This window comes from Triticum aestivum, chromosome 6D (assembly GCF_018294505.1).
Source record: "Triticum aestivum cultivar Chinese Spring chromosome 6D, IWGSC CS RefSeq v2.1, whole genome shotgun sequence".
Lineage (NCBI taxonomy): Eukaryota > Viridiplantae > Streptophyta > Magnoliopsida > Poales > Poaceae > Triticum > Triticum aestivum.
Genome location: NC_057811.1, coordinates 134792970 through 134806277, shown reverse-complemented (window position 1 = coordinate 134806277; position 13308 = coordinate 134792970). Strand labels below are relative to the sequence as shown.

General features: G+C 49.7%; 1 protein-coding gene across 2 annotated transcripts; it reads right to left on the bottom strand.

The window, feature by feature from the left end:
* Positions 1-1461: 1461 nt before the first annotated feature.
* Positions 1462-7495, bottom strand: LOC123144115 (ubiquitin-conjugating enzyme E2 22). 2 transcript variants are annotated; one of them, XM_044563142.1, is made up of 7 exons: positions 7250-7495; positions 5423-5525; positions 5173-5317; positions 2890-2967; positions 2645-2757; positions 2436-2539; positions 1462-2178 (listed from the first exon to the last, which is right to left on the bottom strand). In XM_044563142.1, exons 2-7 carry the CDS (start codon positions 5423-5425, stop codon positions 1863-1865), a joined length of 759 nt encoding a protein of 252 aa, XP_044419077.1. In that variant the 5' UTR covers positions 5426-5525; positions 7250-7495; the 3' UTR covers positions 1462-1862. The 2 variants fall into 2 exon arrangements, with proteins under 2 accessions (XP_044419077.1, XP_044419078.1); XM_044563143.1 differs by lacking the exons at positions 5423-5525; positions 7250-7495 and adding an exon at positions 6710-7196.
* Between the last annotated feature and the right edge of the window lie 5813 nt (positions 7496-13308).

Here is a 13308-nt window from a genome sequence, read left to right as displayed (position 1 = left end):
GACCGACCCGTCGCGGTTGTCTGATTCAGATCTGGACGACTTGGTGGTGGTGATCCAGATTCGGTCGGTCCAGTGGGGTAACTGCAAATTGTGTTGCAGCAACCTCCTGCGGTTCCACGACGGCGGTGTTCATCGAGGGATCTTCAGGAGGGTTCATCTCTCTATGATCAATGGTTGACTTCGGCGGTGAGATGCAAACTATGGATGGCGGCTTGACGCAGAGGAATGGTTGTGCAGTGGTGGCGGTCGCATCGCATGCAACTCCTGGGATTGCGGAAAAGTGGTGGTGACAGCACTTGAGTGACTTTGATGGTGGTGTTGTAAGCACCCGGTCGTGAGCTCCGGGGTGAAAGCCTAGGTCCGACTCGAGCTGGACATACCTGGCAATGACGATGTTCTTTTACGTCGTTACTTTGTTGAAGGCATTGCTAGATGAAAACCTAGATTCGGCCCTTGGTGGTTGGATCGGGTGATGGCAACACTTGAGTGTCGCTCCCTTCTTAAAGAATCTCGTTGTCTGCGTGGTGTCATGAGATGGTTGGTGAGGATATGATCACTGATATAGTTTGCTGATCGTGGATCTGATCACTTCGGAATTTCCTTTTATTCGCCTATACACATAACTTTGGTCTTATATAACTTTTTTTTTGTGTGCGTTGTGTTGGTTGTGTGCATGCTAATTATGAAGAGGCTGGGAGTGTGCCTTTTGAAATTATATCCTCTTGATGCTTCTCTTTGAGCCAATAAAATTCATCCTTTGTTGAAAAGACAACTTTGAGTTTTCAATTTGACCAGTGTAGCAGCTACAGACCAAGGCGGGACCTGAATATCTTTGCCATGATGCAGTCTAGAGTCTGGACAAGAGCAATGCAGAATATGCCTGCTGATGATAGTTATCTGATGAGGTCATATTATTATCCTGAAGAACTGACGAGCACAAGTGGGCCAAGAATTCAACGAATAACCTCCCTGACAGATTCCATCAGATTGACCCTACCATGCTTTGTCCAGTACCAATGATGACCCTACCCTAAGAAGTATCCAGGAGCTGAGCTCGAGCTCAGCTGCTCCCAGATGAACGGTAAATTCAATGGATTTTTTACACTAAAAGATGATGAAATTTTCTGAAGTTTGCAAAAAATCGTGCCGAGAAGACACTAGAAAGCAAAATCAGACTTTCCATCATATTTTTAGTGTAAAACAAATTCAGACTTTTTATTTATTTATTTTTACCATTTGTTTTGAATTCACTGTTCATACACGGGAGCAAAGGAGCTCGGGTGGAGAAACGCCACTCTGTTCTCCTAGAAACACAATACGGCATCAACTTCTCATCTGTAAACTTACCCCAAAAATATTACTTCTCATTTGTAAATACAGACTAAAAATAGTTAGTTGCAAATGATTCCCTCAAAAAAAAAAGTTGCAAATGAGCTCAAATGCAGGAAAAACCAATAGAAGTTTTCTCAAGATAATGAATTAATTGAATAGAGAAGGCAGAGCCTTCTTTGGGAGAATTGTCATTACACAAGTGTTGATGCAAGATACTCCCTCCGTCCGGAAATACTTGTCATCAAAATGAATAAAAGGGGATGTATTTAGATGTATATTAGTCCTAGATACATGCCTTTTTATTCATTTTGATGACAAGTTTTTTCAGACAGAGGGAGTATACAACAATTCACATTCTTTCGACACAATTTCCGCAGGTGACATAACAGTTTACCAGATGCCTCTCATGTCACCTGGAGCCCAATATTCACTCGTCTGCTACATCTGGCACCTGCCTCTCATGTCACCTGGAGCCCCAATATTCATTCATCTGTGCTACATCTGGCACCTCCGATGCCCCAACATTTTGCTTACAATCTCTTCAAGCTCTTCTTCCTTGCGTCCATCTTCTTCTTATCGGCTGGGGCTTTTGTAGCAACAGGTCCTTCCTTCTTGGGCAATGTCGTAGATGGTCCAACAGTGGGCTCAGTGGGAGCATTCTGATCCAGCGAGTTTGAGCCTGGCACTTTGGTAGCAGCAGTAGCACATAAAGCCATGGGCGCCGATGGTGCAATTTCGCATAGATTTGTTGTGCTTGACTGATCCACGTTTACAGAAGTCGACTCGGAGATAGTGCCACTCTTGGGCTTAGTCTTAGGTTTGAGGGCATGAATGCTGGTGTATAACCTGCATATAGTGCAGTGTAGACAGTTAATAAGTGTTCTGATTTTTAAAAAGCTATAGCAATGGCATAAGAAGAAAAAACATCACATCCATAGTCACCTAGACGGGCACAATACTCTAAATTTTGACCAAGCAGAAAGAAAAAACTCAAAAAGGGACTCCCCATATAAAGTGAAGGCAGATAGAGATGTCTGCTAGGTGTCCCTAGTCTATATTGACAAAGTGATACACTGATGCTCAATAAAAGGTCAAAAGGTCACCTTGCATGACGCGCATAGTCCGCATAGTTCTCAAGTAACATCTTTCCAGCCTGCTCATTGAGCGCAGATTCTGGGAATGGTTCAATCAGTAGGCATCTCACCACCTTTTAGAATGTTAAAAAGAAACCGACAGTTATTAATCGATAATTACAGTTGATGTATTACCCCTAGCAAAACTAAGGCCAAACATTGTTGTAGTATGTACTTACCAGTAGAACATGCCTTAGTCCATGAGTAGGATTCCAATCCTTTTTCAACGTGTTAACGCAGATCTCACCACTGCTCGATATGTTTGGATGGAATATTTTGGTCACAAAAAATCCTAAAAAGTGAAGGACAAGTTAAATATTTGTCGAGAAATAATCAAGTAAAGAACATGATGCAACTGCTCAGGCTTTCATTTCATGAGCACTTGAGCAGAAAAAAATAAATGGCACACAAAAGATGGCCAGACCTTTCGGTGGGGATTGAGGGAAGTCACGGGACAAGACGAGCTTCATCCGGAAAACCCCATTCTCGTACGGAGTCCCACCTGCATCATTTCCAATATCCATTTTCCATTAAAAAGTAAAAAAAAAAAATACAAATTCAGATTATGACATAATTGTTATGGCCGGTTTAGCTAGGCCCACCGGGCAATCTTAGCCCACAAGATATCTTAGGTTAATTCTTATGCAAGTTATCTAGGTTATAAATATAGGCTGTAAGACTCTTTTTGAAATTAAGCAATAAGAATATTATTATCCCTATTGCCCGGCTCTCAGAGGAGCCGGAACCCTAGCCGCCGGCGCGCCCGCTCATCGCCTCGCCCCACTCCATCCTTCCCCTACAACCTACGGAGCAGGTCCGGTAGGATCCCTGGTTCTACCAATTTGGTATCCAGAGACTCGGGTTCGATCATGTCGTCATCAAAACCCACGCCGCCGCTGCCCATCATCAGCACCGCCCCGATGACCACTGCCGGGTCCCCAACACCGCCGGCCCCGATCACCTCCGCGCCGCCGGCCCCCGTCACTTCCGCGCCGTTGACAACCTCCGTCTTCACGCCGGAGGAGATGACCAGCACCCTGCGAGACCTCGTGACGGCCGTCCAGGGCATCTCCCTGTACTTGGTCGGCCCGCACACCACCCTGCCGGCCGCGCCCCCCGCCTACAGCCACCCGACGACGCACTGGCCGATCCAGAACGCGTTGGGCCCGAGCGGGACGCCCCTGCTGCCGTTCCAGGCGGGCTACACCGGCGGCCCCCCGCCGCTGCTGCACCTGCCCTGGTACTCGGTCCCCGCGGCGATCGCCGGGGCCCATCCGTCGCTCCAGCCGCCCGCCTGCCCCAACGCCGCAGTGGCCGCACTGGCCCGCGCCGGTCCAGCTCCCGCCGCCGCCGCCCAGCTCCGGACTGGGCCAGTCCACACCGGGAGGACTTCCGATCCAGCAGGTCCGGTTTCCGCCGTCACCGTCCCCGATCCCGGCCTGGCTAGCCGGGACGTCGCCACCGCCAGTTTACATAGAGGCCGGGGACCCACCGGTACCCACGCTGCAGTCTGGGGCCTCGTCCGGCTCCGCGGGGGCCTACGACGGCCTCCCCACCGTTGACCGGGCGCCGTCATCATCACTGCTCCGCACCGCCGAGCCGGTCGGCCATGGCATGCCGACCCAGACGCCGCCACGGTTCGCCAAGATCGATTTCGCCACTTATGACGGCACGGAGGACCTGCTTAACTGGCTCAACCAGTGTGAGCAGTTTTTCCGTGGCCAGCGCACTTGGCTGGCATCCTACCACCTCCGCGGTGCAGCCCAGACCTGGTACTACGCCCTCGAGCAGGACGAGGGCCGCATGCCCCCTTGGGAGCGCTTCCGCGAGCTCTGCCTCCTTCGCTTTGGGCCTCCGGTTCGCGGGAGCCGCCTGGCGGAGCTCGGCCGCCTTCCCTTCACCTCCCGGACCGCTGGGTCGCTACCCGGGCCGGATTCCGCGCAGGGTCGGCCTGCGCAGGCTTCTGCGGCACCCCTCGCCGCGACCGCGGCGCCCCCATTCCGCCGGCTCACCTCAGCCGAGCTACTCGAGCGTCGCCGCCAAGGATTGTGCTTCAACTGCGACGAGCCCTACACGCCCGGCCATGCCTGCCCGCGACTCTTCTACCTGGAGGTTGCAGACTACATTCCGGAGGACGCCGTCGTCGCCGACCTGGCTGCCCTAGCTGTCGAGAAGGTGTTTGACGCTGGTTGATCGCCTCGAGGAGTTCCGCAAGCGCTTCCCCACCTTACAGCTCGAGGACGAGCTGTTTGTGTAGGCGGGGAGAAGTGTTATGGCCGGTTTAGCTAGGCCCACCGGGCAATCTTAGCCCACAAGATATCTTAGGTTAATTCTTATGCAAGTTATCTAGGTTATAAATATAGGCTGTAAGACTCTTTTTGGAATTAAGCAATAAGAATATTATTATCCCTATTGCCCGGCTCTCAGAGGAGCCGGAACCCTAGCCGCCTCTAACCCTAGCCACCGGCGCGCCCGCTCATCGCCTCGCCCCACTCCATCCTTCCCCTACAACCTACGGAGCAGGTCCGGTAGGATCCCTGGTTCTACCAATAATTCTTTACAAAATGAACATATTTTTCAGTATTCAGTTATGAACACTAGCAGCATACGAAAAACACATGGAAAAATTATAACAAATGCTATTAGAGGGAACATCTCGATTTTTTAGTGTTTATAAGCCATCAAAGCCTATTAATTGTAACCTTACCAGGGCCATCTATATCTGCACAAATACTTGTGAAGTCATCGTCATTCACAATCACTCTAATCCCCTCTTGAGGTGACTGGTCAAGATTCTTCAATTCTTTAGCCAATTGCCTAATGACATTTGGTGGGAGGTTTTCGTTGGTTGCCTTCATAAACATGAACACTCCACATTAAAATCATGTTATCTTCCTAGCAGAATGTTGTCATGAACATCAAAACATTTGCCATGAAAAATGAACTGTAATAATCACCATGGAAGCAAGACGGCAAATAGCTTTGTTCTGGCTTCGCAAGCAACTTTGGTGAGCAGATGTCCTTCCACAATAGTGATAAATTTCCGACAACAGATGCAGCCTACAGGAAACAGCAGTTAATGTCATGGTTGGCACACGATGCCAAGAGATCAAAAGCAAGTGCATTAAAATGAGTTACTTTATGATATGTCTGAAGCCCAAGAGACTATACTTACAATTTTCAAATTTCATATGGAAGATATTATGAGCAACAATTCTTATGCTTAATTTCACACATGGCTTCTGCAAAACATTTCTCAAATTCTAAGGCATATAAATAAATGCTGAAGGCTGAAAGGTACGAGTGGGTGGGATCTACATTCAAACGAGAGGGGTACTGTTTTTTCTAAGATTTTTGGGAGAAATTTTTCAATAGCTCTCTTGTCTGTTCGCCTCTTGTCTGTCTTTTGTTAGTGTGATGACTGGCAAAGTTAACATTTTCAACCTACAAGTATTGGGTTTGACCACACAGACATTGTTTTCCACTTTCCACAAAACATAGCTAGTTTGAATTAAGCATCCATACTGTAATATCCATTCCTAAAAGAGCATTGTTTTTAACCACGCATGTTTCTATCTTTATAAAACATTCTGTTTTCACTTGTTTAGATTCTTAATACAGTTTATTTCTCCAGATGACCTTTGAAAATCAAGTATCTACTGTTGCGGCTTGATGACAATCTAAGGAACAAATTGCACTGCCAAAATAATTCTGTAGGACTTGGATCGTATGCACGAATGGCTAGACATTGATCATAGCATCACATTCACATGTTCCTTCTTTGATTTAAATGACTTCCTAACTAAATAGTGCCTGACTGGTGATGCACATCATGCCATTAGCAGTTTAGCTGTCTAATTCATGCCATTAGCAGTTTAGCTGTTTAATCCCACATACATAGGACCCAAACCCTAAAGGGTCATTTCTCAAACTTTACACCACCATCACGATCAGTGGTTGAGGAAAGGGGAACCAACATAGCAATTAGCTTCGGGCTCCAATGCAGTAACAAGCATAATGGCAAGAGCGCACAGATCATATTAGCCATCTTTGCATTGTGAGAAACAAACACGTTAGGAAGCGATTAAATCATAAAATTGGTAGGTAATCAGTGCAGCTGACTGTGTGGCGTTTCGGTTGAACTAAACACAAGGTCCTATGCTTGCAGGTGAAGACTACTTGCACCCAAATTTAAGTTGCTTCCACAAACCTTAACCACGTTCTTCTAAAGATCAGAAACAGACCTCCCCACTAAACCCATCAATTCCCCCAGCCTCTCGGTTTCTGAGCATTGTGTCTGCAGCTAACATATCAGACTCGCATGATCCATAAAGCATGTCTGTCCAGATTCTTCCAGCTCTCTCCCTAATAAAGAAACCGGCACCAGACCAAAGTAGCTCACCTTCTTACAGATCGCTGTCCGCTACCATGTGATTCTACAAAAAGTACGCGTCTATTTGCACCCATGAATACCAATCGAGAACAATACCGCGAACTCCCCACTAGAAATCTCGAACCACTCGTCGCCTCGCTCGACAGAATCGGCAAACCCCGCCACCGGACTGCCTTTTCTGCACAATCCGCCGAGACAACCAGAATCGCCACTCGCCCAGAACCCAAACCCCCCAAAAATCGACCCCGACATCCGCCAACCCTACCGCGGATCGAACTAAACCAGCAGATCACGAGCAGGCACCGCGAGAACCACGATGTGGCCAGGAACAGATCGGCTCGAACCGCAGCGGGAGACGAATCGGGGGAGGGATCGGCGAGCCGCCGCTTACCGGAGGAGGACGGAGGAGCGGCCAATCTGGGTCGGGCTCGCGGGGAGGGGAGGGGAGCGGCGCGCGTCGCAATGATTGGAGCGCGAGCCCGTGGAATTTGGGGGCGGAGGGAGGTGACGTGGCTTTCAACCAAGCCACGGAGAGGGTGTACTTGTAGGGGGTCGCCACCGGATCACCGCGTCCGCGGGGGAGCGCGGGGGGTGGGGCCCGGGAGCGTGAGACCGTGAACGGTCGGCGGCATAGCCGTTGGAGCCGCGCCACGGCGCCGCCAGCGGCACGGCCTTTTGAAATTATGGCAGCTGCGACCAGCGGGGACGGAGATGCCGATGCGCGATGAGTCATCGGGATCGCTGATCGGCGGTGGACCACGGATTAGATTGTGGAGGAAACGGTGGTAAGACGACGAACGGGGTTGATTGATTGATGAGATGATGAGAGGGGCGCCTGTTGTGGGGAGTTGTTGGCAGATTCTGAATTGAATTTGCATCTCGACGTGGATCGCCGGGTGGTCATGGACTGTTTACGATCCGTGGACAGTCAGTGATGTAAACGTTCTTACTCCTGACAGTAGTAAAGTAGTAGGCCTGTAAATTTTGTTTCAAGTCAAATAGTGCAAGCAAACCAACATGTGGTTGGATAGTTAGGGGAACAGTGGTATCCTCAGCTCATAACGTAAATCTTTGTACTCGTATTTTTCTAAATTTATTTCAGGATTTTCGGTGATGCACGCTTAGTGGGAGGAGACGTTCCTGTCCACTACGAGATGCCTATGATGACTTCGTCAATCTCAATATGATATGTCTGCTCAGTCTGTCGGAGATGCTCATATGGGTAGGTTGTGCGTGTGTGTTTTATAGGGCGAGTGTACATGCGTATATATGAGCACCCGCGTCTGCATTGTGTTCTAAAAAAAGTCAAATAGTGCAAAGTAGACCAAATTTACAGAAAAACTAACAACAGTTACGATACCAAATTAGGATTATTATTTTTTGCGAGAGGAAAAAAGCTTTATTCCCTGCGAAAAGAGTTTTTAGAGAGGGAAAAGTTTCTCGGTACATGGGGGTCCTCTGTGTAGCCATACCTCGGTGTTACACTCACTGCAACTATACCTTGCATGTTGGTCTGCTACTCCGCTACTCTATCTCCGGAATGAACTCCCTATCTCCCATCAATGACTAGATCTCAGCAACAAGATGTCCATATGTTGAGCGAACTAGATCATCACCAGATAAGCTTGCTAAGCATCGGAGGAGTCTGACTGGACAATGATCGGGACATCTAAGTGATGTATGGCCAAAGCCATGCCCTACATCAGTGTGTGAATCTCCGCCTCGAGCCATCATTACAGTTGCATGAAAACCTATAGGCGGCAAAGATCACACTCCAATCACGTCTCCTAAGGACCATAATCGTCGATGTCATGCAATCGATGAACATGAAGGCACCGTTCACAGACAGGGCCACTCGGTCCGTCGAAGGAGGTGGTCAAGGCGATACAAAACTCTTCACTTCCGGTAAGACGTGAGTAACATCGATAGACATCTTCCCCTTAACAATTTCATTTGTGGTGTACCTCCTAGCTTGGTTGATCGACTTCATGTAGCTATCAAGAAATTCAACCAACGCTTCAGGGGGAGGTACTTCCTTGCCATGCATTAAGTGTGAACATAGTTGCCAAATTCATCATATTATTATTATTTTGACCAGTTAAACAGTAGGAAAGGCTCCTACTACATATATATGAAGGCACCAATTTTTTTACATATTTACATTGGAAGAACTAAGTGTCGGTGTCAAAACCGGCGGATCTCGGGTAGGGGGTCCCGAACTGTGCGTCTAGGATCGACGGTAACAGGAGACGGGGGACACGATGTTTACCCAGGTTCGGGCCCTCTCTATGGAGGTAATACCCTACTTCCTGCTTGATTGATCTTGATGAATATGAGTGTTACAAGAGTTGATCTACCACGAGATCGTAATGGCTAAACCCTAGAAGTCTAGCCTCTGTGAATATGGTAATGAATCTCTGTCCTATCCGGACTATGCTCTCCGGTTTATATAGACACCGGAGAGATCTAGGGTTACACGAGGTCGGTTACATAGGAGGAAATCTTCATAATAGGTCGCCTAGCTTGCCTTCCACGCCAAGCAGAGTCCAATCCGGACATGGGCATTGTTGGGGATATTACCTCTGGGCGTAAACCGGTCAGGAGAGGCCGGGTTAACCCCATAAGTAGTTCATCTGTATCTGAAGCCTATGAAGACAGGCGGTGACGCTTCATGAAGGCCCAGGGCCCAAAGCCGGTTTAAGGCCCGTAGACACAAACCGGCATTGATATGTAAACTTGTGTTGTAAGATAGAGGTAGCAGAGACCGAGCCGGACACGATTATGAGCCGGCCTCGGAGTCTGTAAACCGATGGGCGTCAACCCATGTATATAAGGGGACGACCCGACGGCGGTTCAGGGACAACAAACAATACCTCGAGACTCAGGCAAAGCGTATTCACTCCCTGGTCATCGAAACCCCATCAATTCCATCACAACTAGACGTAGGCTTTACCTTCATCGTAAGGGGCCGAACTAGTATAAAACTCTCTTGCGTCCCTTGTCCGCTTTAACCCCTTTAAGCTAACCCGTAGTGATGGCTCCACGACTAGGTCCTTTCTCTAGGACATCTGCCGTGACAAAACCACGACAGTTGGCGCCCACCGTGGGGCTATCGCGCGATGGTTTCAAGTTCTTGGAGGGCAACTTCGAAGGACTCAAGGGTTACGCTGTGGGCCGGATGACCAAAAGTCGTCGCGGCAAGCTCTACATCGACAATGCAGGCTGGGGCCCCGAGGCCGGCTCAATCGAGTATGGGTACCGGGTCCCCTTTGGTGGGATACACGTCTTCATTGGCAAGATCGGCGAAACAGGCCCTGAGCCGGACACCTGCACCGACCTCGTCGAGACGGCTCAGCGTGCGAGATCTGCCCGGGTCAAGCCTGACATGAAGCGTGCCTTCGTGGGAGTCATCCATGAAGGGGAATCTGAGGATAGATCGGAATCTGGCGGTGAGACCATCGTTTATTCCGGCGACGAGTCATCGACCGGAGAAACCGAGTCGTTATATCAGTTACAAGATGGCCGGATTGGGGGCAGTTCCAATGGCGATAGTATTCCGGACCCCTTTGATCTGCCAAACCGGGTTGCAATCTTCATGGCCGGTACGCAACCGGCGCTCCACTCTTCGAGCGATGATTTCTGGATCAGCAGCGGCGGCAGCGGCCGGGGCAGGAGGCCCTGTGCGACCACCAGCTCAGGTTCTATCTGATTTGTTTGACGCGTTGGCAACGCTGATGGCGGAGGTTAACCCAGCGGATCAGGATGCACACAATGCAGAAATCGTGAAAGTGAAAGATCCGATCACCCAGGCCAAAGCCGACTTAGCAGCTGAGGATACCAGGATAGCCGCGGAGCGGGCCGCTTTGGATGCACAAGCTTACCGGATTATGCTGGATCAGAGTGCGTCGAACGAAGTCCTGAAGAGGAGGCACCGATCTCGCCTGCCGCCGGTTTATGACGCTAGAAATCTCTTTAATACCCCAGGAGCAGGGGCTAGTAATCCGCCGGTGGTAAACCGGACGGAAGCACCGGGGGCAGGAGCACCGGTTCAGCCACGTTTGGTGGATCTGCCTCGTCAAGACAATATTGTGGCACCGCATGTCACCACACCACCGGGTCATTATTCTAACCCGATGGACAACATTGTCGCTGCCGCTTCACGGCTGGCGGCCATCCCGATCGAAGGCGATTCTCCAGCGACAGTCGAGACGCGTCGGGTTAAGGAGCTTCTTCAGACATCCTTGATTCAACAGGAGGCTTATTCGTATAGTCGCGATCGGATTCATTCCACTCCCCGTCCAAGCAGGAGTCACATCAGGCGTATGGATGAACCTGCAGTGTCAAGCAATGCGCGGAACCATGATCAGCCCCGTGGCAATAACCCGGCGGGGGGTGCTGATGATGCTCAGGAGGTGGTGAACCGGGCTCGGGCACGCAGAGAGGCCGAGTTAGCGGCGCAGCATGAAGCCCGTCAGCTTACTCCGATTCGTCCAACCACATCAGTGGAACCAGGAGTTACCTCTAGTTCCTTAGGAGTGCCATGTCTTGTCCCAGCGTTGCGCAATGTGCGCCTGCCCAAGGATTTCAAGGGCCCACGCAAGGTGCCGAATTACACCGCCGATTTATCCCCAGAAACATGGGTCGAAAGCTACGAGATGGCCATGGAGATGTTGGATGTGGATGATGCGGCTTGTGCGAAATACTTCACCATGATGCTAGAAGGGACAACCCGCACTTGGTTAAAGAGCTTACCGGCTAATTCTATCAGGTCATGGGCCGAATTGAGAGCCCGGTTTATTCAGAATTTCAAGGATACATGCAAGCAGCCCATGTCAATTGTGGACTTAGCTGCCTGTGTCCAGGAGGAAGGAGAATCAACAACCCATTGGGTGCACCGGGTTTCGGAGATTTTGCATTCATCGGACCGCATCAACGCTGACACCGCAATTTTAACCTTGGAAGGCAATTGCCGGTTTGAACCCCTGAAGTTGAAGTTGGGACGGCTCAAACGTCACTGTAATGACATGGGAACCCTCATGGCTGCACTGGTGAAGTATGCCGATTCTGATAGTACCAAGGATCCCGAGTCTGACGATGATAAGACAGGGAAGGGAAAGAAGAGCGGCGACGCCAAGGGGCAGCACCACAACCCGGCGGGTCATGGAAATGGCGGCAAGCGTAAAGCGGACCACGGTTTAGACTTTGTGGCTAACAGTAATACACATGACAAGGGCCAGCGGCGTAAGGGTAAGCCGCCCCAGCGCGATGGAAGGCCAGATCCTAATCCGGACCGCTTGTCTTATCTGTTGAACCAACCCTGTCCAAAGCATGGGACGAAGGAGAACCCGTCCACGCACCTATGGAAAGATTGTTACATCATGCAAGAGTTCAAAAATTCTAATTCTTTCCGGTATGATCATGGACCAGGAGGCAGTTCGGGCCCCGGATCTCATGGGCCGGGTTATGGTGGAGGAAATTCCGGTCCAGGCTTCCACGGTAATCAGGGTGGACATAACAATCAAAGTAATCAGGGCAATCAAGGTGGCTATAATCATCAGGGCAATCGGCAGCAGCAGCAGTCGGGTTACCAGAGCAACCCGAAGCAGTTGAATAGCGGACAGTATCATGTCTTCACCACTAGCTTGGACAAGCGCGATCAGAAGCTTCATAAGAGGGCAGTGAATGCCGTTGAACCGGCGGTGCCCCGTTATTTACGCTGGTCCGAGCAGCCGATTGTGTGGAGTAGAGAAGATCATCCACCCCGGGTTGACAATCCGGGTCATCTAGCTCTAGTGGTGGCACCTCAGGTGGGAGGTTATAAGTTCACTAAGGTACTCATGGATGGAGGGAGTAGTATCAATATCCTTTATTATGAAACTTTCCGTCGCATGGGGCTAACAGATAAAAATCTTAAACCGTCCAATACGGTGTTCGACGGTGTGGTGCCTGGTAAGTCGGCATATCCTGTTGGTAAAATAGCTCTGGAGGTGGATTTTGGAGATGAGCATGACTCGAGATCAGAAACCTTGACCTTTGAAGTGGTGAAAATCAGCAGCCCGTATCATGCCCTATTTGGACGGCCAGCTTATGCTAAATTTATGGCATGACCTTGTTATGTTTATCTACAGCTCAAGATGCCGGGTCACAAGGGAACTATAACTGTGCATGGAAGCCGCAAGATTGCTCTAGAGTGTGAAGAAGGTGATGCGGCTTATGCTGAGTCGATTTGTGCAACAGAAGAGTTGAAGTATTACGAGGACAATGTTGATCCGGCAGATATGACTTCATTGAAGAAACCAACTACAGAGCATGATCCGGCCCTGAAGTTTAAATCGGCTGATGAGACTAAGCTTATTGACTTCGTGCCTGGCGATTCGTCCAAGCAGTTTAGCATCAGCGCTAACTTGGATCCGAAATAGGAAAGCGCGCTCATCAAGTTCATCCATGAGA

What these genes read in the sequence shown, in the direction of transcription:
- LOC123144115 (XM_044563143.1), bottom strand. Translation starts at nt 6,802, where the DNA reads ATGCTTTATGGATCATGCGAGTCTGATATGTTAGCTGCAGACACAATG. An exon ending in CCCTCAATCCCCACCGAAAG is followed by an intron (nt 2,758 to 2,889) that starts GTCTGGCCATCT and finishes TTCACTTTTTAG; the next exon opens with GATTTTTTGTGACCAAAATA. An exon ending in GACTATGCGCGTCATGCAAG is followed by an intron (nt 2,179 to 2,435) that starts GTGACCTTTTGA and finishes CACTATATGCAG; the next exon opens with GTTATACACCAGCATTCATG.